This window comes from Marmota flaviventris, chromosome 8 (genome assembly GCF_047511675.1).
Source record: "Marmota flaviventris isolate mMarFla1 chromosome 8, mMarFla1.hap1, whole genome shotgun sequence".
NCBI lineage: Eukaryota > Metazoa > Chordata > Mammalia > Rodentia > Sciuridae > Marmota > Marmota flaviventris.
This window is the reverse complement of record NC_092505.1, coordinates 132,620,830-132,647,660: the sequence shown is the minus strand read 5'-3', so window position 1 is coordinate 132,647,660 and position 26,831 is coordinate 132,620,830. Positions and strand designations below refer to the sequence as shown.

The 26,831-nt window shown below is 34.7% G+C and overlaps 1 protein-coding gene across 1 annotated transcript in view; it reads left to right on the top strand.

Moving 5' to 3' along the window:
* Positions 1–26,831, top strand: part of Dock3 (dedicator of cytokinesis 3) — a 589,868-nt gene that overhangs the window by 381,836 nt on the left and 181,201 nt on the right. The window contains exons 9-10 of the mRNA XM_071614941.1: positions 19,836–19,917; positions 26,001–26,061. Coding sequence (XP_071471042.1) covers positions 19,836–19,917; positions 26,001–26,061 — 143 coding nt within the window. The remainder of the gene's footprint in view (positions 1–19,835; positions 19,918–26,000; positions 26,062–26,831) is intronic.

Here is a 26,831-nt window from a genome sequence, read left to right as displayed (position 1 = left end):
TCATGTTCTTATTATCGCCTTACACATAAGTGAGTTGTGAGATCAAATGTCACTCATCCCTTTGGTACATAAAACAGCAACATTTTAAGCCTCTGTGATGTCCTATAGGATAGAAACTGGTCCAACTCTGTTTATTGCAGTATTTCCCAACAATATTTGACCATTTCTTTGGCAGAAAAGCTGTTACCAAATCATGGAACCATTGGACAAATATTTTTCTTCACAAATAGTTTGAATGTTAACAGAAAATGGCATTTTTTGTACCCACCAGAGAATCTAACAAAACAGGAAATAATTAGATGTAAACCTATATCTCTCTTAAATGAAAAGTTTATTTTGAGTTTCATAAATTATCAAGCAGGCCAGGTAAAACCTGAAGCGTGAAGGTCTCTAAGAAATGTGAGGTTTAGATGAGCAGTTACAAGAACTAACCTTAAGACCTCTTTACACTGTTGAGGAGAAGGAAAGAACTTCCTGAGTTGTGATAGGGTCAGCAACCCTTTTTACCTAGAAATTTTCCATGAAGAGGAAACGAAAAACAACAATGAAAATCAGCAGAGGGAGGTAGCACCCTAAAGGAAAAACTAATCAAAGAAGAAAATCAAGTCAAGTTAAATAACAAAAATAAACAAATATGGCTGGAAATACAAAACATATCTCAATAATAACCCTGAATGTTAATGACTTAAACTCACCAACCAATCAAAAGATATAGGCTAGCAGACTGGGTTAAAAAAAAAAAAGAACCAACAATATGCTGCCTCCAGGAAACTCATCTGATAGGAAAAGGCATTCACAGACTGAAGGTGAAAGTTTGGGAAAAATCATAACACTCACATGGACTGCAGAAGTGAGCATCCTCCTATCAAATAAAGTAGACTTCAAGCCAAAGTTAATCAAAAGGAATAAAGGTGACATTACATACTGCTTAAGGGAATATTTCACCAAAAATACATAACAATCATAAATATATATGCCCCCCAAAATGTTGCATCTATGTTCATCAAACAAATTCTTTTCAAGTTCAAGAGTCAAATTGACCACAAAACAATAATCTTGGGTTAATTTAACACACATCTCTCACCACTGGGTAGATCTTCCGAACAAAAATTGAACAAAGAAACTATAGAACTAAATAATATAATCAATAACTTAGACTTACGTGACATATATAGAATATTTCAACCTGCATCAAGCGGATACACTTTCTTCTCAGCAGCACTTGGATCCTTCTCTAAAATAGACCATATAATTTGCCCCAGCTTCCTTAATAAGACTCATATAGCACAAGAATTAAAACTAAGAATCAATAAATGAGATGGACTCAAACTAAAAAGTTTATTCTCAGCAAAAGAAACAATCTGTGAGCTGAATAGAGAGCCTACATTCTAGGAGAAAATTTTTACCCCTCGCATATCAGATACAGCACTAATCTCTAGGGTATATAAAGAACTCAAAAAGCTAAACACCAAAATAACAAATAACCCAATCAATAAATGGGCCAAGGACCTGAACAGACACTTATCAGAAGAGGATGTTCAATCAATCAACAAATATATGAAAAAATGTTCATCATCTCTAGCAATTAGAGAATGCAAATCAAAACTATTCTAAGATAGCATCTCACTCCAGTCAAAATGGAAGCTATTATGAAGACAAACAACAATAAATGTTGGTGAGGATGTGGGGGGAAAGGTACACTTATATACTGCTGGGAGGACTGCAAATTGGTGCAGCCAATATGGAAAGCAGTATGGAGATTCCTTAGGAAGCTGGGAATGGAACCACCATTTGACTCAGTAATCCCTCTTCTCGAACTATACCCAAAGGACTTAAAAACAGCATACTATAGGGACACAGCTACATCAATGTTTATAGCAGCACAATTCACAATAGCTAAACTGTGGAGCCAACCCAGATGCCCTTCAGTGGATAAATGGATTAAAAAATGTGGCATATATACACAATGGACTATTACTCAGCAATAAAAGAGAATAAAATCATAGCACTTGCAGGTAAATGGATGGAGTTAGAGAAGATAATACTAAGTGAAGTTAGCCAATCCCAAAAAACAAATGCCAAATGTTTTCTCTGATATAAGGAGGCTAACTCATAGTGGGTAGGTTCGGTGGATTATTTAAGGGGATACATCAATGGGAGGAATTGATGAAATCTAGATAGTGCAGAGGGGAGGGAGGGAAAGGGAGGGGCCAGGGGATAGCAAGGATGGTGGAATGTGATAGATATCTTCATCCAAAGTACATGTATGAAGATATGAATTGGTGTCAATATACTTTATATACAACAAGAGATATGAAAAATTGTGCTGTATACATGTAATAAGAATTGTAATGCATTCCTCTGTCATTTATTTTTTTTAAATATCAATTAAAGAACTAAAATCAACATACTGTAATGATACAGGCATATTAGCGTTTACAGCAGCACAATTCACAATTTCCAAATTATGGAACCAGCCAAAGTTTCTGTAAACAGATGAATGAATAAAGGTAATGTGGCATATATATATATACACAATGAAGTTGTAGCCTAAATAAGAGTGAAATTATGGCATGTGCCAATAAGTGGATGGAAATGTACAATATCATCCTAAGTTAAATAAGCCATACTCAGAAAGTTAAGGGTCCAGTGTTTTCTTCCATATGTGGAAACTAGACCAAAATAAAGGGGTGACAACCAGCATCTCATTGGGTGGTTCTTTTTCCTGCTGAGGAGGTGTAAGCCATCTGAAAACTTATAATTAAAGAAGAACAAAGACTAGAGCCAGAAATATATTTAGAAAAGCAAAGCCCCTGATACATCCAGTCCACAAAAGGGGTGGAAATAGGTAAAGGAAAAAAGGCTTTGGTGGATTACTTAAGGGGATACATCAAAGGCAGGGATACAATTTCAAGGGTGGAGTCTTGCTTCATGATGTCTTGTAGTCAGCATGTTGGTTGGCATCTTGGCAGGTCACACCCATTCCAGGTGGTGTGTGGGACATGGCAGAGTGGGATAGAAATTCACAATGTCCCTGGACAATTGACCAGAGAAAATGTCCACTGGTCATTCCGAGATACCACATGTTTCTATCCACTAGGCTTTGATGTATAGTTACCCACAGGCAACCCATAGATGGCTTATGACAGAAAAGTACGGGAGAATCCCATGAAAATAGAAGTTAGATCAGTGGAGCAAAGAAATGGGATGGAGCAGGAGGGAGGAACGATGGGAAAGGGAAGGAATGATGGAATGAAATTGACCAAATTATGCTATGTACTTATATGAATATACAACAGTGAGCTTTGCTTACATATTTGTCTATAAAAATTATTAATTTTTAAAAAAACTATAAATAAATAGAAGGAAGAGCAGTAGAATGAGGAAGGGAAACAGGAAGAGGGAGGAGAGAAAAGATAGAAAATACTGGGGACTGAAGTGGAGAAAATTTTATTTCATACAAGTGTGGTAATGTCACAATAAACTCCCAGTATTATGTACAATTATAATTTACTAATGAAAACATTTTTTAAATGAAAGTGATTCATAGAGTGGTACTGTGATGGTGAGAATAGCAGTATGTCTTCCCTTCAAAGAAGAGTGCAAAAGTAATTCTCTTGAAAAAACATAAGTTTCCTAAAATTACTTTTATTCTCATATCCATGAGCTGTCCATGAAGATTATTACCAAGTTAATAGTTAAAATTGAGTTGTCATCATATGCAAGGTATACATACTAGTTAGGATAGATTAACTGCTATAATAAATAGATAAATATATAAAACACAAGAAATGATGAATGTTTAAGGAGATGGAAATTCTGATTATCCCAATTTGATCATTACATATCGTATACATATATTCAATTATCACACTGTACCCCCAATATGTACAATTCTTTAAAAAAATTAAATAAAGCAAGCAAAGTTGCCCTACTATGTAAATCTTAAAGGAAGAAAATGTATGATGGCTAAAATTCAAAGTGTGTCTTATTCTTGTATAACAGTGCTGTGTGAGTGAATCTGCATTTAGTAAGGTATTCCTCATTTGTACAATCTTTCAGGAATCTAGACAAATAGATAATCTTCCATCATCAATGCATGGTCCCAGGGTTACCCTGGGAGATCATGTCTACCCCATATAGCTGGAAGAGGGAACATATGAAGGCACATATATCAGGTTTTTTAGGGTTAGGCCTACAGGTTGTTCACATCATTTCCAGTCATATTTTAGCATCTGAAACTCAATCACATGGCTGCACTCAAAGAGGATTAAGTTTTATATCTAGCAAAGTACCCAGAAAGAAATAGAAAATATATTTTTAGTGTGAAGCAAGGAGATTATGTCTGCCACAATATACTTAATGTTTCTGAATCCATGGCCACCACGTTAGAAGGTTGATTTGTGCTTACTGTCTTGTTTGCTCCCACTGGATTATGGATTTTTCTTCATAGAATGACTTGCATTCAGTTTATGGTGATCTTCAGAAAGTTTCCACCTTGTTCATTCAGCATTTATTGAGCACCTATAGATCTTGGAAGTACTAGAAACACAACTGAGAACAAATTTCCTTGCCCTTAAAAATTTACTGGGGGAAGGGGATTAGCAAGGATAGTTGAATGTGATAGACATCATTATCCAAAGTACATTTATGAAGACATGAATTGGGTGTCAACATATTTTATATACAGAGATATGAAAAATTGTGGCATATATGTGTAATAAGAATTGTAATGCATTCTTCTGTCATTTTTAAAAATCAATTAAAAAAACAAATTTACTCTTTATGTAAGAGAAATATAATAAAGAAAGAAAATAATTAGTTCATGCCAAAAGAATAAGTAATAGGGGAGGAGTGTAGCTCTTGCTGAAGTCATCAGAGTTGGTTTCTCTGGGCAACTGCCATTTGAGCTAGGACCTGAGGGATGGCAATGACCCAAATACTTGGACTGAAAGAACAGCATTCCAGGCAAAGATAACAGAATATGGAAAGGTCCTGTAACAAGAATGAGCTTGGCATGTTTAAGACATTATAAACTTGTAAGTAGGAGACTGATGTATGTGGAGAGGGGTAAGCAAGAAAGGCTCGTGTGAAATGAGATGGGGCTGTAAAAGTAGGTCAGATGCTCCACACAAGGCATTGCAAAACTTGGAAAGGAATTTACATGTTGTCTGAGAGTGAGAATAAGCCATGAAAAGATTTGTTGTTGTTTATTATCACAGCCTTATGAGATATAATGTCATATAAATCACCCATTCAAAGGATACAGTTCAGTGACTTTTAGTATGTTAGAATTTTAAATCCATTATTGGATTGTAATCCATCTTAGAACATTTTAACCAACCCCCAAAGGAATTCTATATCCTTCAACAGTTATCCCATTTCCTCCAGACCCCTATCCCTAAACAACCACTAATATACTGTCTCCATAGATTCAGACATTTCATAAGAATGGAATCATACAACATGTAGTCTTTTGTAATTGGCTTCTGTCACTTAGCATAATGTTTTTAAGGTTCATCCACATTGTAGCATGTATCAGTATTTCATTCCTTTCATGACTGGATAATATTTTTTATATGACTATACCTACCACATTTTATTTACTTATCCATTCACTGATGGATATTTTTGTTGTTATTGCCTTCTGGATATTATTAATAATGCTACTGTGAACATTTATTCACAAGTTCTTTTTGTGAGTGACGATGTTTTCATTTCTCTGGGGTATATAACTGGAAGTATAATTGATGGGTCGTATGTTAACTATGTTTAAATATGTTAAAAACTTCCAGACTTTTCCAAAATGACTATATTCCAACAGGGTATGATAGTTCCAATTTTACTACCTTCTTCTCAATATTTTTCATTATCTGTCATTTTGATTAAATCTATCATAGTGGTGGTGAAGCTGTACACTCATTCTGATTTTGATTTGTAATTCCCCGATGGCTAATAATGTTGAACATTTTTTCATGTGCATTTATTGGCCATTTGTATATTCTTTGGAGAAACATCTATTTAAGTCTTGGCCTGTTTTTTATTGGTTTGTCTTTTTATTATTGAATTTTTTGTTGTTGGTCATATTTTAGTTTTTTATTTTTAATTTCTAGTGTTATAATTATACAAAAAGCTGTATTCTTTATTCTTTTTAATTTATTTTTTAAAAATTATATATGGCAGTGGAATGCATTACAATTCATATTACACATATAGAACACAATTTTTCATATCTTTGGTTGTATACAAAGTATATTCAAACCAACTTGTGTCTTCATACATGTACTTTGGATAATGATGACCATCACATTCCACCATCATTTCTAACCCCATGCACCTTCCTTCCCCTCCCAATCTATCTAGAGTTCATCTATTCCTCCCATGTTCCCTCTCCCTATCCCACTATAAATCAGCCTCCTTATCTAAAAGATTCTTGATTTAGCATTTGGGTTTTGGGGATTAGCTAACTTCACTTAGTATTATCTTCTCTAACTCCATCCATTTACCTGCAAATGCTATGATTTTATTCTCTTTTATTGCTGAGTAATATTCCATTGTGTATATATGCCACATTTTTTTAACCATTCATCTATTGACAGGCATCTAGATTGTTTCCACAGTTTAGCTATCATGAATTGTGCTGCTATAAACATTGATGTGGCTGTGTCCATGTAGTATGCTGTTTTTAATTCCTTTGGGTATAGACCAAGGAGAAGGATAGCTGGGTCAAATGGTGGTTCTATTCCCAGTTTTCCAAGAAATCTCCATACTGCTTTCCATATTGGCTGCACCAATTTGCAGTCCCACCAGCAGTGTATGAGTGTAACTTTTTCCCCATATCCTCGACAACACTTGTTGTTTGTCTTCATAATAGCTGTCATTCTGATTGGAGTGAGATGATGTGTTAGAGTAGTTTTGATTTGCATTTCTCTAATTGCTAGAGATGATGAACATTTTTTTCATGTATTTGTTGATTGATTGTATATCCTGAGAAGTTTCTATTCAGGTCCTTAGCCCATTTATTGATTGGGTTATTTGTTATTTTGGTGTTTAGCTTTTTGAGTTCTTTATATACCCTAGAGATTAGTGCTCTGTCTGATGTGTGGGATAAAGATTTGCCCCCAAGATGTAGGCTCTCTATTCACCGCAGATTGTTTCTTTTGCTAAGAAACTTTTTAGTTTGATTCCATTCCATTTATTGATTCTTGATTTTAATTCTTATACCAAAGGAGTCTTATGAAGGAAGCTGGGGCCTAGTCCCACATGACGGAGATTAGGGCTTATTTTTCTTCTATTAGATGCAGGGTCTCTGGTTTTATTCCTAAGTCCTTGGTCCATTTTCAGTTGAGTTTTGTGCATGGTGAGAGGCAGGGGTTTAATTTCATTTTGTTGCATATGGATTTCCAGTTTTCCCAGCACCATGTGTTGAAGAGGCTATCTTTTCTCCAATGCATGTTTTTGGCGCCTTTGTCTAATATAAGATAATTATAATTTTGTGGGTTAGTCTCTGGGTCCTCTATTCTGTACTATTGGTCTACCAGTCTGTTTTGGTGCCAGTACCACACTGTTTTTGTTACTATTGCTATGTAGTATAGTTTAAGGTCTGGTGTAGTGATGCCACCTGCTTCACTATTCTTGCCAAGGATTGCTTTAGCTATTCTGGGTCTCTTATGTTTCCAGATGAATTTCATGATTGCTTTTTCTATTTCTATGAGGAATGTCATTGGAATTTTAATCAGCATTGCATTAAATCTGTATAGTGCTTTTGGAAGCATGGTCAATTCTGTCTATTCAAGAGCAAGGTACATCTTTCCATCTTCTAAGGTCTTCTTTGACTTCTTTTTTAGGGTTCTGTAATTTTTATTATATAGACCTTTCACCTCTTTCATTAAGTTGATTCCCAAGTTTTTTTTTTTTTTTTGAGGCTATTATTAATTGAGTAGTTTTCCTGAACTTTGATTTATGGGTGTTGATTTTATATCCTGCTACATTGACAAATTCATTTACTAGTTCTAGAAGTTTGCTGGTGGAATTTTTTGGGTCTTCTAGGTAACATTGGTCTACTATAGAATCACATCATCAGCAAATAGTGCCAATTTGAGTTCTTCTTTTCTTATGTGTATCCCTTTAATTTCTCTCATCTGTCTAATTGCTCTGGCCAGTGTTTCAAGAACTATGTTATATAGAAATGGTGAAATAGGCATCCCTGTCTTGTTCCCGTTTTTAGAGGGAATGCCTTCAATTTTTATTCATTTAGAATGATGTTGGGCTGGGGCTTAGCATAGATAGCTTTTATGATGTTGAGGTACGTTTCTGTTATCCCTAGTTTTTCTAGTGTTTTGAACATGAAGGGGTGCTGTATTTTGTCAAATGGTTTTTCTACATCTATTGAAATGATCATATGATTCTTATCTTTAAGTCTATTGATGTGATGAATTACATTTATTGATTTCTGTATATTGAACCACTCTTGCATTCCTGTGATGAACCCCTCTTGATTGTGGTGCATGATCTTTTTGATATATTTTCGTATTCAATTTGCCAGAATTTTAATAAGAGTTTTTGCATCTATGTTCATTAGAGATATTGGTCTGAGGTTTTCTTTTTTTCTTTCTTTTTGATGTGTCTTTGCCTGGTTTTGGAATCAGGGTGATAGTGGCCTCGTAGAATGAGTTTGGAAATGCTGCCTCTTTTTCTGTTTTGTGAAATGAATTGTAGACTATTGGTATTAGTTCTTCTTTAAAGGTCTTGTAGAACTTGGCTGTGTATCCATCCAGTCCTGGGCTTTTCTTGGTTGGTAGGCTTCTGATGGCATCTTCTATTTTGACGCTTGAAATTGATCTGTTTAAATTGTGTATATCATCCTGGTTCAATTTTCTTGATGACTCTAGAAATTTGTCAATGCCTTCGATATTTTCTACTTTATTGGAGTACAAGTTTTCAAAATAATTTCTAATTATTGTCTGTATTTCTGTAGTGTCTGTTGTGATATTTCCTTTTTCATCATATATGTTATTAATTTGAGTTTTCTGTCTTCTTCTCTTCATTAGCATGGCGAAGGGTCTGTCAATTTTGTTTATTTGTTCAGTGACCCAACTCTTTGTTTTGTCAATTTTGTCAATTGTTTCTTTTGTTTCAGTTTCATTGATTTCATCCCTGATTTTAATTATTTCCTGTCTTATACTGTGTTTGGTTTTGATTTGTTCTTTTTCTAGGACTTTGAAGTGTAACGTCCGGTCATTTATTTGTTGACTTTTTCTTCTTTTAAGGAATGAACACCATGCAATGAATTTTTTAATCATCCTCCCTGATGTCTTCTGCAACCCATTGTTCATTCAGTAGCATATTATTTAGTCTCCATTTGTTGGAGTAGCTTTTGTTTCTTGCTTTACCATTGATTTCTAATTTAATTTCATTATTTTTAATTTTTTTAATTTTCCACTTTTGTTTGGAAAATCTGTCCAGTGGTGAGAGATGTGTGTTAAAATCACCCATGATTATTGTGTTGTGGTCTGTTTGACTCTTGAACTTGAGAAGGGTTTGTTTGATGAACATAGCTGCACCATTGTTTTGGGCATATATATTAATGATTGTTATGTCTTTTTGGTGTATGGTTCCCTTGAGCAGTATGTAGTGTCCTTCTTTATCCCTTTTAATTAACTTTGGCTTGAAGTTTATTTTATTTGATATGAGTATGAACACCCCTGCTTGCTTCCAAGGTCCATGTGAGTGGTATGATTTTTCCCAACCTTTCACCTTCAGTCTATGTATGTCTTTTCCTATCAGATGTGTCTCCTGTAGGTAGTATATTGTTGGATCTTTTTTTAAATCAAGTCTACTAGCCTATGTCTTTTGATTGGTGAGTTTAAGCCATTAACATTTAGGGTTACTGTTGAGATATGGTTTGTATTTCCAGCCATATTCATTTATTTTTGTTCTTTAACTTGATTTGCTTTTCCTCTTTGGTTAGTTTTTCCTTTACTGTACTACAACCCACTGTTTGTTTTCATTGTTAGTTTTAATTTCCTCTTCATGTAATGTTTTGCCAAGGATGTTTTGAAGCGCCGGTTTTCTAGCTGCAAATTCTTTTAACTTTTGTTTATCATGGAAGGTTTTTTTTTTCCATCTTCAAACCTGAAGCTTAATTTTGCTGGATACAAGATTCTTGGTTCTAATTCATATCTTTCAGCATTTGAAGTATGTTGTTCCAGGATCTTCTAGCTTTCAGAGTCTGTGTTGAAAGATCAGACTAATTGGTTTACTCCTAAATGTAATCTGCTTCCTTTCTCTTTTGGCTTTTAAAATTCTCTCCTTGTTCTGTATGTTGGGCATCTATCTTCATTATAATGTGTCTTGGTGTGGATCTCTTGTGATTTTGCATATTTGGCATCCTGTAGGCTTCTAGGATTTGGATTTCTGTTCCATTCTTCATGTCTGGGAAGTTTTCTAAGATTATTTCTTTTAACAGATTGCTCATTCCTTAGGTTTGGACCTCTATACCTTTCTGTGTCCCAATAACGCTTAAATTTGGTCTCTTTATGCTATCCCATATACCTTGGATGTTCTGCTCATGGTTTCTTATCAGTCTCGCTGTGCTGTCTACACTCTTTTCAAGATGATATACTTTGTCTTCATTGTCTGATGTTCTATCTTCTAAGTGTTCTACTCTACTGGTGATACTCTCATTTGAGTTTTTAATTTGGTTTGTTACTTCCTTCATTTCTAGGATTTCTGTTTGGTTTTTTTTGTTGTTGTTGTTGTTTGCTTTGTTTTGTTGTATAACCTCAATCTCCCTGTAGAGTTGATCTTTTGCTTCTTGGATTTGTTTATGTAATTCGTTGTCAGAGTGATCTTTCATTGTCTGAATTTGCTGTCTAAAGTATTCCTTGAGACTCCCGATCATCTGAACCATGTATATCCTGAAATCATTCCTTCTGCTGCAAATGTTATCTCTTATAATGTTGAATTGTCCTGCAACGTTTGTGGTCCTTTCTTTCCTTGTTTTTTTCATGTTGCTCACGTTTCTTTCCAGCTCTGTGTGACTGTTGTTTTTAATATTTTTCCCCTATATATTTATATTGCTCTTGTATAGTACCAAAATCTCTCTGATCAGCCGCAGAACCACGCTGGTAGCTATGCCCACCGATAGATGGCTAATAAGGTTTTTCAAGATGGATTCTGTCTGTTTCCCGCATAGGGTGTTTGGTGTGGTGGGGGTTGCTCGGGTGACCTTGTGCTGTGTTCAGAGCTTGGTCTGGTGACCCACAAGCAAAGCCTCTGCGTTCTGCGCCATCTTCCGTCTGCCAGCCGCACCACCTCATTCCATTATGATATGACAGAATGCAGGGTAGTATCTCTACTTTTTTATATTTGCTAAGATTTGCTTTGTGACATAATATATGGTCTGTTTTATAGAAGGATTCATGTTCTGCTGAGAAGAAAGTGTATTCACTTGTTGAAGGATGAATATTCTATATATGTCACTTACGTCTAAGTTATTGATTTTGTTATTAAGTTCTATAGTTTCTTTATTCAGCTTTTGTTTGGAAGATCTATCCAGTGGTAAATAAGGTGTGTTAAAGTCACCCAAAATTATTGTGTTGTGGTCTATTTGACTCTTGAATTTGAAAAGAGTTTGATGAACGTGGTCACTCCATTGTTTGGGGCATACATATTTATAATTGTCAAGTATTGTTGGTGTATGGTTCCCTTGAGCAATATGAAATTTCCTTTATCCCTTTTGGTTAACTTTCCTTGAAGTCTACTTTATTTGATATGAGGTGGAAACCCCTGTTTGCTTCTGTAGTCCATGTGAGTGGTATGATTTTTTTCCAACCCTTCACCTTCAGTCTGTGGATGTCTTTTCCTGTGAGATGAGTCTCTTGGAAATAGCATATTGTTGGGTCTTTTTTTAATCCAGTCAGCTAGCCTATGTCTTTTGATTGGTGAATTTAGGCCATTAACATTCAGGGTTATTATTGAGACATGATTTGTATTTGTAGCCATTTTTGTTATTTAATGTGACTTGGTTTCTCCTCTATTAGATTTTCCATAGTGTAACACCTCCCTCTGGTGATTTTTCATCCTTATTTTTTATTCCCTCTTCTTGGAATATTTTGCCAAGAATGTTCTGTAGTGCTGGCCTTCTTGCTGTAAATTCTTTTAACTTTTGTTTGTCATGGAAGGTTTTTATTTCATCATAAAATCTGAAGCCGAATTTTGCTGGATATAAAATTCTTGGTTGGCATTCATTTTCTCTCAGAGCTTGGTATATGTTGTTCCATGATCTTCTGGCATTGAGGGTCTGGGTTGAAAAATCTGCTGAGATATGAATTGGTCTCCCCCTATGTGTGATCTGATTCCTCTCTCTTTGGCTTTTAAGATTTTATCCTTATTCTGTGTGCTAGGCATTTTCATTATAATGTGCCTTGGTGTAGATCTATTATAATTTTATACATTTGGCATCCTGCTTCTGCTACAAATGTTATCTCTTATAATGTTGGTTTTCTAATTCATTCTTCAAGCTTGGGAAATTTTCTGATATTATTTCATTGAAGAGATTGTGCTTTTCTTTGGTTTGAAATTCTGTGCCTTCCTCTATCCCAATAACTCTTAGATTTGGTCTTTTGATGCTGTCCCATAATTCTTGGATGTTCTATTCATAGTTTCTTACTATCTTCACTGTGTGATCAACTTTATTTTTCAGATTGTATACTTTGTCTTCATTATCTAAACTTTTTTCTTCCAAGTGATCTAGTCTGTTGGTTATTTTTTCTATTGAGATTTTTATTTGGTTTATTGTAACCTTCATTTCAAGGATTTCTGACTGTGTTTTTTTTTTTCAGAGTCTCTGTTTCTTTCTTGAAGTAATCTTTTGCTGCCTGTATTTGCTCACTTATTTCTTTGTTGGAGTGATCAATTTTTGCCTGTTTTTGCTCTTTTAGGTCATTCTTTAATTAACAGATCATTTTAATTATGAACCTTCTGAACTCCTTCTCTGATATTTCATCAACTTCGCTGTTTATGCATTCTGTTATTATAGTATCCTGGTTTGTTTGGTGTACTTTCCTCCCTTGTTTTTTTCATGTTGTCTATGTATTTTTCTTTCTTGCAGCATGGATCTGAGATATTACAGTTTCTTCCCTATATTCTTGTAGTACCCATGAAGATTATCTGTGCCTCACCTTGATGTTGGGCTTTAAGACCGTGGTGGTGCTACTGCATCTAAAGATGGTGGTGGCAATAGCCGAGGTAACTTGAGATAATAGTTGAGGTGCCCCAAGATGGAAACAATGTCTTATAGATATGGGGCTGAAAGGGTGGGCCTCACACTCTCTTTGGAATGCATGCTCTGAGATGTAGCTGCTTTTAGGCCCTGTTGTCAAAAAGTTAGGGGCTACTATGTGGGAAAGGCTATGGCGGTGACTACAGTGTCCCAAGATGGAAGTTGTTTAGGCTTAGGCTCCCAGGTGGGGGCAGGGGGGGACAAACTCGGACCTACTCTGGACCTGGATCCTGTGCAAGTTGGTGTGGGTAGATCTGGGCCAGGCCTGGGCTCCTGTGGTAGTTGTGAGCCTGGGTCACATGCAATCTGGTTTGGGCAGATCTGGGCTGCTGGGCTTGACCTCCCACAGTAGTCTGCTGGTTGGAATGGGTGGTCCTATGCCAGAGGCTGGGCTCGGGTGGGTGTCTGCCAACGGAGGGGTGGAACTCTGCCTATTGTGAACCTGGGTCCCACTCAGGCAAGTGTGGGTGGATCTGGGTGGCTGGGCTTGACCTCCTGTGGTTGTCTGCTGGTCGGAAGGCCTGATTTATTCTTATTTGGTCAATTTCATTGCCATTATCCTCACTTTCCCATTTCTCCTACCCCCATCCTCATCCTCTACTCACCTTGTCTCCCTTCTTTTTATTCAAAATCCCTCTTCTCTCCTGTTTTCTTTCTGTCTTCCATATACAAGAGAAAAGATCTAAACCTTGACTTTCTGAATCTGACTATCTTCATTTAACATGATGTCCTCCAGTTCCATCCATTTTTCTGCAAATGACCTAAGTTCATTCTTTTTTTTAACATTTTTATTTTATTTTTTGGAAGTAGTTGGAAACAATACTTTTATTTTATTTATTTATATTTAAGTGGTGCTGAGGATCGAGCCCAGGGTCTCACATGTGCTAGACAAGCGCTCTACAACTGAGCCACAATCCCAGCCGAGTAAGTTCATTCTTTATGACTCTGTTGTGTATATGTGCCACATGTTCTTTATCCATTCATTCATTGACAGAACCTAGGCAGTTCCACAATTTGGCAATTATGAATTGCTCTACCATAAGCATTGGTACACAATGTATTGCTATAGTAAGCTAACTTAGTTATTTTTGATGAATATTGAAGATTGAGTGGTATAGCTGGATCATATCATAGTCATTTGAGGAACTGCCATACTGATTTCTATAGTGGTTGTACTAATTTATAATCCCAGCAACAGTATAGGTTTTTTCCTTTTCTCCACAAACTCACTAGCATTTATTATTATGTGTGTTCTTGATGATTTCAATTCTTAACTAGAGGGAGATGAAATCTCAGTGTAGTTTTGATTTGCATTTCTCTAACTGCTATAGATGTTGAACATTTTTTCATGTATTTGTTGGTCATTTGTATTTCTTCTCTTGAGAAATATCTGTTTCGTTAATTTTCCTATTTATTAAATGGGTTGTCTTTTGTGGTTACATTTTTTTTTTAGTTTTTCTATATTTTGGATATAATCCTCTGTCAAAAGAGTAGCTGGCAAAGATTTTCTTCCATTCTGTAGCTTTTCTCTTCATACTCACCTTTGCTGTGCAGATTAATATTTTGCCATCCCATTTAAATTTTCAGTTTTATTTCTTGAGCTTTGGGAGTCTTATTGAGGAAGTTTATGCCTGTATGCATATGTTGGGTTGTTGATCCTCTGTTTTTCTCTAGCAGTTGTAAAACTCCTGGTCTAATTCCTAAATCTTTGATCCATAGTATAAGCATACATCTTTTATCAGATATATGATTTGCCAATATTTTCACTCATTTTCTAGCTTTTCTTCTACTTTCTTGATGGTATCCTTCAAAGCACAAAAGTTTTAATTTTAAGTCCAACTTACCTATTTTTTCTTTTGTTGCTGTGCTTCTAGTGTTCCACCTAAAAACATTATCCATAGGTCATGGAGGTAAATTTTCTTCTAAGAGTTTTTGTAGTTTAGCTCTTACATTTAGATCTATGATCCATTTTTAGTTAATTTTTATATATGATATGAAATTTAAGTCCAGCTTCATTACTTTGTATTTTTGCATCCAATATTTTCAGCACCATTTTTTGAAATTCTATTTTTTTCCATCTTGAATTTGAATTGCCTTGACAACCTTGTAAAACATTAGTTTATTATATGAAAAGATTCTGAAATGGGAAATTATGTAATCTGATTGACATTTGAAAAGGATCAATCTTTCCAAAGAACACATTTTAGAGAGGCAAAAGGACAAGTAAGACACCACCTGGAATACTGTTATATAATTCTAAGCTAGAATCTAGTGGTGGCTTAGACTAATGGAAGCAAAGAAGATGGAAAGAGATATAAATGTTAAAAATATATTTTGGAGACAGAATTCATTTGCCTAATTGTCCCTTTTTTCCAACTGTCTGTGTCACAATTATCTTTTCTCCTTTTTTCTTTCAAATGATCTGAGAATTTTTACTAATGTTTTTGTATGTCTTTTTAAAAAATGTACTTTTCTTATTTCCTGTTTCTCTAATAAGCCTCAACGTTTTGTTACTAAAACTACAAATTTATGTGTATCTAAGCCTATCTTTTCCCTTCTTGACTGTCATCTACATTCTATTAGTTCTCACCTCATCAAGGGTTTTCCTTTATTAATTTCTGTCTCCTTTATCTTTAATATTTTTCCTTGTAGTAACACTATTCCATGAGATGTTAATGTGCTAATGTGTATCCCATCTTTTTTGAAGTCAGATTTGTTGGATATAATTTTTAGTAGTAAAATTTGCCCTTTTTATTGCATCATTCAGTGAGTTTTGATGATTGTATGTCATTGTGAAACCACCATTACAGTTAAGATAATATGGGCCAGGCTATATAGTCAATGACTAAAGAGACTCCATTTTACCCTAAATCTCCATGTTATGTAAGAAATGCTTCTCCCTTGAGAGAATTCTGCCTCTTCCATCCTGATCCTGCTTGGCACACCCTGCATAGAAACACAGATATTTTTCTTCTTCTTATATGATGTAAAATTTTTCTCTTTTTGGTTCCATTTTTTCCAGGCAATGTATCCTGTCAGAGAATGTTTGTCTAGATGTTAGTAAACATTCTTTAAATCATACTCAACTAGGGTCATTTTGACCCACTTCCCCTTCTGCTTATGATTTTAGATCTCACGATGTTTATAATTTTGAATCATAGCAAAAGCCACTTATAATTAATATACTGACATGTTTTCCTTGTGGTTTTAAATTATAAAAGGTGTGCTCTAACCCCTGGAGGGGGTCAAGGCGTATAGACATGCAGCCTGCCTCCTCATCCTGCCAGCTGGTGCCTCCCCAGCTGGTGAATAAAGATGGCTCCATCCTTTACATTGAGACTGTCTCACTGTAACAAAGAAATAGAACATTTTATCACCCCAAAGTTCCCCCTGCACCTTTATAGACAGTGTACCCTCCTTTCTCAGCCTTGGCAACCCCTGATCTCTGACCCTATAGTTTTGCCTTTTCCAGAATGTAATATAGATAGTAACATATATGTATATTTTCTCTCATATGTGGAAGCTACAGAGAAAAAGGGGAAAGAGTGGGAAGTGGAATCCCAAGAAAATAAAAGGGAGACCAGTAGAGTAGAGGAAGGAGACAAGAAAACAGGAGGAGGGAAAAGAAAGGAGAGGAACTAGGAATTGGAATTGACCAAATTATGTTGTGTGCATGTATGAATATGTAACAACAAATTCCACTGATATGTAATGATTATGTACTAATAAAGAATTAATAAATGGGCTGGGGATGTGGCTCAGTGGTTAAGTGCCTGTGGGTTCAATCCCTCATACTCCCCAAAATAAAAAATAGTGATATACAGCATATGGTCTTTGTGATTAACTTTTCACTTAACATAATGCTTTTGAGATTGATCTATATTATTATATGTCTCAGTAGTTTCTTGTGTTTTTTAATTGTGCAATTGTATTTGGTTATATGAACTATTTATCCTTTGAAAGCAATTTATAGTTTTTTGCTATTATAAATAAGCTGCTATAAACATTCAAATTCAGGCTTTTGTGTGGACATGTTTTCATTTCTCCTGAGTAAATACCCAGGAGTAGAATTATTGGTTTATGTTTAGTAAGAAGCTGTCAAACTGTTTTTCAAAGTAATTGTACTATTTTGCATTCCCACCAACAGTTTATGAGCATTTTATCTGCTTTATATTCTTGCCAAGCCTTGATATTCATTCTTTAATTTTAGCCCTTTTAATAGATCATGTAGTAGTTTCTCACTGTTTTAAATTTGTGTTTTCCTAATGACTTCTTGTTCTTGTTTTTCATCCCTGTCATTAGACTACTAAACCTAACAGGCATTTGAGGTCAGAAATCAAACATGTACTAAGTGTCCATTTGCCTTACAAAACAAAGACCTGAATCACCATTACTACCACCACCCCACTTTCAAACACATTTTTGTTCAGGTAATCAAAGCCCTTGTTAATAAAAGAACCATAAGCTTAAAAAAGATGTAAACAATGATAAATTTTAGGGAGGATGTAGAAAAAAAAAGGAACACTTTTACACTATTGGTGGAATTGTACATTAGTACAACCACTATAAAAATCAATATGGAGGTTCCTCATAATTATGGCTAGGGTTAGGGGCTGGGGTTGTGGCTCAGCAGTAGAATGCTCACCTAGCATGTGTGAGGTTCTCATTTCAGTCCTCAGTACCACATAAGAATGAATAAATAAAATAAATATGTTGTGTCCAACTACAACTAAAAAAAAAAAAAGACTAGGGTTAGAAATGGTACCACCATATGACCCAACTATACCATCCCTAGGTGTCTACCCTAAAGAATTAAAGTCAGCATACTATAGCAATACATACATACCCACATTTATAACATCACATTCATAATAGCCAAATGATGGAACCAACCTGAGTTTCTGTCAGTGGATGAATGGATAAGGAAAATGTGGTATAATCTATGGTTTTATTCATCTATAAAGAAGAATAAAATTATGTCATTTATAGGAAAATGGATGTAATTTGAGAATATTAAGTGAAATAAGCCAAACTCAGAAAATCAAGGGTCTCATGTTTTCTCTCATATTTAGAAGCTAGAGAAGAAAAAGGAAAACATTGGTGGCATGGGGTCTCATGAAAATAGAAGGAAGACCAGTAGAGTAGAGGAAAGGAACCAAGGGAAGGGAGGAAGGAAAGAAAAGTGGAAATACTGGGGAATGATATTGGCCAAATTATATTTTTATATTGTGTGCATGTACAAATATGTAACAACAAATCCTGCCATTATGTAAAATAATAGTATACCAACAAAAACATGGAAAAACTAATAATAATAAATAACTGTGTCAACTAAATGAACAAATGAATACATGAACTGATCAAACCATGCAGTTGATATTCCATCTTATAATTCTTGTAGAATATTTTAATACCTGTCCTTTTACAGATGTCACATGTATTCAGTTAGTGTGACTGGGGACACAAGGGAAGCAAACTACTTTTATAGCCCCATACTTTGTCTTCACCGTGCCGCAGTTTTCCTGTTAAGTTGGTAGGGAACCTTAGCATGAAGAGATGAAATGAGATTCTGTGTAGGGACTGGAAGGAGATAAGGGAGAAAGGAGATATTTCTCCAAATGTTACAAAAACTACATCTATGGGCTGTTATTTTTTTAGTTCAATAATTTCCGTATGGAATTACCTATATTATTTGAGAAATAAAATATTTACTGACTTAAATTCTGCCGCAGTCCGGCTGGGCACAATAACCGGGAGGTGACAAGCAACTTGAAGGTTGAAGCGGGAACTCAAGGTAGCGGGCACCCAAGGTAGCAGGAGTCGCTTTATTTCAGTACAGCAGAGGTATATATACCTTACTGATTACACATAGCTTGTCTCAATTAGCATAATCTAGATACAGTAGTCAGCCAATAAGGAATCCTCATCATCTTAATGGCTCGGTGGCGTTGCCTCACAAACCACTCCTCCTGGCAAACTGCCAGGTACCGTCTTGACTTGATCGCAGCCCTCAACAAAATTCTGCTTTAGTTATAACACATCATTTGTTTTTTACTTTTCACTCAAATTTTTGTAAGTCCTTGTAGTGTTTTTTTCCCCTTAGTCCTAAAATAGATTCTCCAGAGTTACATATAGGAAGATGTAAATTGGATAATGTAGATTCTTTTAGCTGTAATATAATTAATATTTTTATTATGATCAGAGTTCTCACATCAAAGATACTTGTTAATGGGCTTAGCATTGTGCCAGGTGCTTTGGGGGAATTGGGGAAAAATATGACACAGTCCTTATTAGTGCCCTTCTGAGATATAAAACTCACAGCCACAACAAACATGTAAACAGCAACATCTATCTGGCAGTTTGGAGTGTCTGCAGCATGTTATTTGGCACAAAAAAATAGGGTGTCTTGCTACTAGATATGTGTTTTGGGCCTCACCTATCTCTTACAAGCTGTCCTGTAAGTATTTGAGGATTCTGTGTATATACCTTTTTTTATTTGTTCTAAAGTGTATAGTTCTTTACAGTTTTCTTTCTGCTTCCTACTTTTCAGTGAGCGGTTTCTGGTGAGACTGAACAAGAATGGTGGGCCAAGAAACCCAGAGAAGATAGACCGAATGTGTGCCCTTTTTACAGTATGTGCAAATTCCCCACCCCCTTTTTTTTGATATTGACTCTAACTGCTGTATAGCTATTGTCACCTTAGAAATGAGCATTTATTATTTGCTTCACACTGGGGACAATAGGATTTGATTTATGTTTCTGTCCAATTTAATGAAATATTTATAGAGAACCAAAATTATGTGTGGTTTTTAACTGAATTTTTATTAAAGAAATATAATCAAGTACCTTTCACTGGTGCAGATTTTATAAACTACTTCCCACAAAATCTGGCTTAACTCTGTTTTACTATTGTTATCCAAGGCACTGGGAATTTCTCTGATATGTAAGCATAGTTTTCTCTTAAATGTGTCCACTAAATCTGCACTTTAGCAGTCTATAAGTAAGTTCAAATAAAGATAGAAAAACTCAATAGTCCTCTTTCAAATACCAGATGGGAAGTCTTTTTCTGCTGTGATCTGAACATTAGGATTTTTTCTGAATAGCCATGCTGTTGTTCATGGTCTCTGCAATCATGGAGCCATCAACTCAGAGAAGGTTGTGTAATTTGCTTAATGAAAAGTGTTAAACCTCACAATACCACATTGCCTTGTATATTCTTCAAATTGATTCTGATTTATTTTTGTCCCATTAAAAAACTATCCAACTTTGAGTTCACTTGTTTTCTGAAAAAGAAAATAAGACTGTCACAATTTTAAATATGTTTTGACTATTATGGGTTCTTTGATCTGTTTCAGTGATACATCAAAAGATACATCAAAATTCACTGAGCTTAGGAAATGTGATAGTCTCAAATTGTCAATGACCTTGCATGTGGTATGTGATTGATAAGTGATGTCTAAAAGTTTACATTATGCCTCATGAATGCAAATAGTATTTATCTGGGATCTAATGTGTGATTTTCTTTGAAAGCTAAAACTGTATTTGTTCAACTGACTTCAGTTCATTTACTATACCTTAATCTTTCAAAATGTCAAATGATGTTATTACAGAATTAGAAACTACTTTCACAGGAACAGCTTTAACTTTAAATGTTCCAGATACACAAAAATATTTATAAATCTAGCCAAGCTAAAATAATGTTTTGTCCATCTTTGAACTCAGTATTCAAGGCTTAGAAGGTAATGCAAGAAGGAAAAGAGAATGCCTAACCACTAACGTGGTTCTCTGAGACCTTGCTTCTGAAACAGAAGGAGATGAGACACATCTCTCTACAATATTTCAGTAATTTTGGAAGGTGTTTTCAGGTCCTGGTCCTCTAGTATCTAGTAAAATAACAGGAGAAAATGTTGATGCCTTGTTCCTTGGATTTGTGGGAACAGACCTATGTGTATATGCCATCCTCAAATATGATGAATAGTCCTTGTCACTTGAAAAATGAACTTGATTATGATGACATTTGGATGTAATTGCAGTAAAACAAAATTTTCATTTAGCATTTTAATTATCTGTATGGGCCCAGAGGCCAAAGCTGTAGTTCCAATTTTATAAATCAAAGATGCATTCAACACTCATGATGTGCTCCTGTTCTGCCACACTGAGAAAGAACAAACCTACTAAGGACTTTCATGTTTTACTTTTATATATATATATATATATATATATATATATATATATAAAGTTTGATGAGAACTGTTTTCTTATTATCCAAGACTTGAGTTAATCCTATAAACTAAAGGAGACTTCCAGATTGCTATATGTGCTACAAAGTCTCAATAAATGCAAAAAAAAATGAAGCCACAAGTGGAGTCATGTATGTATGTCAAAATACATTCTACTGTCATGTATAACTAAAATGAACAAATGAAAAATAAAAATGAAAGTAAATGCAGCCACAAAAATAGTTGATGCTAATCTGTTTATCTAACTTAACATCAGGAAAAGGGTGCCAGATTTAGCAGATTTCAGAGCCACATTACATTCACATTATCAGTGGTACAACCCTTTCTCTTTGAAACCTTATTATCTCTGACTGTGTTAGATTTTAGGGTTTCCTGTGAAGAAAGAATTTATTCAAGAGTGTTTCATATTTACATGAATTTCCAATACAATGAGGAATTTGTTGACTTTCATAATAAACAATGGCTGTATGTATGAGTGAGTGAGAGTATATCTATGTGTATTTACTCATTACTAGATATCCAACACCTCACACACAGTGTGTGACAAATACTGAGGTCTCAAAAATTATTTTTTACATAAATAAATAAGTAAATATATGCTACTTACTGTTATGTTTGAGTGACCCACTGGAGAATGAACTTGTACTATTTCCCCTGCATTAGTTGGAATCATATTTTGTACATTTATTTATATTTTTCCACATTTCAAAATGAGATTTTAGGTGTTGATTTCTTGGAGTTCTGAAATTATTACTCTAATAACCTATTTCTTATTTTCTGCAGCTTAAATGTGAAAAAAATGGCTATATTTTATATTTGTAAGTCCCATTATCTCTATAGAAAAAGAATAGCTCAGGTATAGGGAAATAAATTAACTAACTTTTCCAAATTTCAAATTGAACATAAATAACTGAGATGTTGGGCCTTGAATCACTGTCCTCACTCATCTCTACCCACTGTGTAGTGGGTCACCAGCTTCCTAGTTACATAGGTTCAGAGAGTATAGTCCAGTGAGCATATCTAATTCCTGCCATGCAGTTAGGATTCAAATCCTACTCATTAGATGATGAGTGCATCATCTCTCTTTCCATCTTGATTTAACAGGTCTTTGTATTTTAACATGAGTAGCCACACTTGGTACTTAGTCTTCAAGAGTATGGTTTTTAAATTTTTTTTATTTGTTTTAATTTGTTATACCTGACAATAGAATGTACTTTTATACATCATATATAATGGAATATAATTTCTCATTCTTCTGGTTATACATGATGTAGAATCCCACCGGTAATATAGTTATATACGTACATAGATTAATGTCTGATTCACTCTACTAATCTTCCTACCCCCATACCCCCTCCCCTCCCCTTCACTCCCCTCTACCTAATCCATAGTAACTCTATTCTTCCCTAGCCAACCCTGCCATTGTGAATTGGCATCCACATATCAGAGAAAACATTCAGCTTTTGGTTTTGGGGGGATTGGAATATTTTACTTAGCATGATTTTCTCCAGCCTCATTTTATTAAATGTAAGTGCATGGTTGAAGACAGTTATCACAGGGTTATTAAAAACATACTTTTCTTTAAGGCTGAATAATATTCCATCATATATATATATATATAAAATCACATTTTTAAATTCATTCACCCGTTGAAGGAACCTAAGTTAGTTCCATAGATTAGCTATTGTGAATTGAGCTGCTCTAAACATTGATGTCACTGCATTACTGCAATATGCTGATTTTAAGTTCTTTGGGTATAAACCAAGAAGAGGGATAGCTGGGTCAAATAGAGATTCTATTCCAAGTTTTCTGAGGAACCTCCATACTGCTTTCCAAAATGATAGCATCAATTTGCATTCCCACCAGCAGTGTACTAGTGTATGTTTTTCTCCACATCCTCACCAACATTAATTGTTGTTTCTTTGCCATTTGATAGTTTGAGTTAACACAACCTAGACTATAATAGAAGAAATCATTTCATTTTGAAATTTATCAAACCTTTCTAGACCTTTCAGTTATAGACATATTTTAATCTCCAAAAGTGTAAAAATGGTAACCTGTTTTTCAATTTCTATTTATTAATTAGTAACCATCTTATTAAGTATCAAAATATAGCACTATTTGGATAGTATTATTTTAAATTCCATTATAAATTAGAGGAATTGCTGGAATGGAGCCTGAAACATCTTTTTTCAATATTAAAAGACAACTTTCATGTAAAAATATATCTTTATGATCCAGAAATATCAATTATGTTAAATTATTTTATAGCCTATTTCATTATGTGTAAACTATTGTAAGAGTGCTGTAACCGTCTAGATTTTAAAGGCGTCACATTTATGTCAAAATTAGTCAAATTTAAAACACTAAACATGAAAAAAAGCTTCACTTTCACCATTTTACATTAGTTTTTAATATCTCCTTTTCTTTCATTTGTTCAAGGTCATTCACCATGGCAGGGCTGGAACAAGGGTAAGGCAAGCAAAGTACAGTATCCTGAGAGTGAACATCTCCTTAAATTTCGCCCCTTAGGGGCCTTGCTTGCTTCACCTTAAAGTTAATCCTCTAACAGAGTATACAAATTATTTAAAACTAAAGTCACTCCAAATCATGACTGACCCCCTCCATTGTCTTTTTTTAATTGGAATCTGGAACCAATCAAAAGATGAAGTATGAAAAGGAAAGGGAATTAAGGGACTCTTCCCTCATTCATTATCACTGAATCACAGTAATAGCCAGAAGTGAGCAGTGAGTTGATAACCTGATGAAAAATCTGAAATGGAATATATATTAAAGGAAGTTTTATTATTACAAGTATAATGTACTAAAATATAAGTAAGCAAACATTTTATTTTAGAATGTGTTCTGATTATGAATCCTTAATGTGTAAGAATGAGTTTTGTAACTGTGATTTAAAAATTTTCTGATTCTCAGAAAACACTATTTGTTTATTTAAAGGAAACCCTTAGGCCAGGCATAGTGGTGCACACCTGTAACCCCAGCAACTCTGGAGGCTGAGGAAGGAGGATCAAGTTCCAAGCCAGCCTGGGCAACTTAGAGAGACCTTATCTCAAAGTAAAGACTAGAGTTATACTTCAGTGTTAAAGCTGTCCTAGGTTCGATTGAACTGGAAATAATAATAATGGAAGCCCTTAAATTTTTCCAATAAAAACATTTTTAACTTTATAAATTAGCATAAATGATAAATGTCTAAACTTTGAAATGTACATCAAATTGTCAAGGTTTAATTAAAACCAAATTAATCATTCTTTTCAGTGCTAGGGATTGAACTGAAGGCCTTATGCATTCTAAGCAAGCACTCTACCACTGAGCCACATCCCCAGCCCCAAGTGAATCACTTTTAATAGTCCTATGCTCTGATACCAAGCAAGTCAGGCAACTCAAATTAATCTCTTTTAAAGGTACCATAGCCAAAGTGTAATAATCATTTGTGGACAATGGAATAGATATAAAATGAGTAGAGAAAAAGCTTTTTGTCACTGATAAGCTTTTGAGGTTTTCCTATTCTTTTCTGCTCTGAACATTTATTCCTTTTGTGACAAAATGTATTTAGGGGATGATAGAAGAAACATGAGGCAAACATCCATGTTTATAGCAACTCAATTCACAATAGATAAATTATTTTAACCAACCTAGAGGCCCTTCAACAGATGAATGAATAAAGAAAATGTGACATATATACCCAATGGAATATTACTCAGCCTTAAAGAAGAATGAAATTAATAAATAAAACTTTATTCATTTTCTGGTAAATGAATAAAGCTGGAGAATATCTTGCTAAGCAAAATAAGCCAATCCCAAAAAGCCAAAGGCCAAATATTTTCTCTGATATGCAGATGCTAACTCACAATAAGAAGGGCTGGCAGGCTAGTGGATAATAGAGGTACTTTAGGGAGAGGGGAGTGAAGGGAGGAAGCAAGTATGGAGGTAGAAAGGTAGAATTAATCAGATATTATTACCCTATGTACATACATTATTACCCTATGTACATATATGACCTCATGACTGGTGGGATTCTATATCATGTACAACCAGAAGAATGAGAAATTATACTCCATTTATATATGATGTATCCTACTTCATTCTAGTTTCATATATAACTAATTAGAACAAATTTAAAAATAAAAACAAATTTAAAAGTGGAGGAAATGAGGTGAAATCATGAACATTTCCAAAGTACAACTTTTGTAAATATTTGGGGTTTTTCTGGGGGGGGGGGGACAGTCAAAATGAAAGCTGGAAAATATTATAAATAAAATAAACAACCAAAGCATATAGAATATCCAAACTTTCATAGCACTCTTATAAACACTAAAGTATTGTATATTGTAATCTCCCTCCCCCTACCTATAACATATACTAAAAGCAAAGCACTATGAGGTTTAAAATGAAACTTTATTATTTTCTGAATATTACTTGCCTGAATTTATTTCTTTTTTCTTTCCTTTTCTTAGGATCTGAGCAGCAAAGACATGAAGAGAGACTTACATATTGTTGCCCATGTGATCCGAATAGGTACTGTCCACTTTACCCATTCACATGAGTAAGACTGGCCCTACTTGGAATATGTATATATTCACTAAGCCTAAGTTTTGTCTTCTTCCCAGCTCTTTCCTTTTATTTCAGGTCTCAGGATTAGAATTTGCTTTTTGTTACTGTTGTTATTGTTTGAGTTGTAAGAGGTCAGCTGCTGCAGTAGCTAGGTTTGATATAAATGAATGCATTTTTTCCCACTTGAAACCTTCTCCCTATTTGCTTTTAGATCCAAATTTTTTAATTTTATTTTTTACTGGTGCATTATAATTACATGTAATGGTGGGATTCTTCGCAAACTTTTTATTTTAAGTAGTCTGGTTTGAGACAGTCTCTCAATCACAATATCCTCTCCCTATACCTACCTTCCCCCTCAAAAATCTTACAGAAGTTGCCAGGAGTGCCAACTTAACAGATGGTACATTCCCTTTGCTGTAGTTTGTATCCAAAATTATCTATCTATACCATATTCCACAAAATTAGAGTTATTGTCATCACTCCAAAAGAAGGATAGAATTTCATTTCCACTCCAACTGAAATGAAAAAAACTGATTTTCCTTGCTGTTTTATTGTGGGTTTGTCTAAACTTATTTCAAGTTTATGGCATAACTTTTGCAGCTCTAACTAACAAAGTTTCCTTTGTAGTTTGGGTTATAGCATATCATTTTGTACATTTTGTCAAAGGATGTTTTTAGTCCTTTGCCCCCACAAAAAAAAAAAAAAACACCACTATTTTTGTGTAATTACTAAAG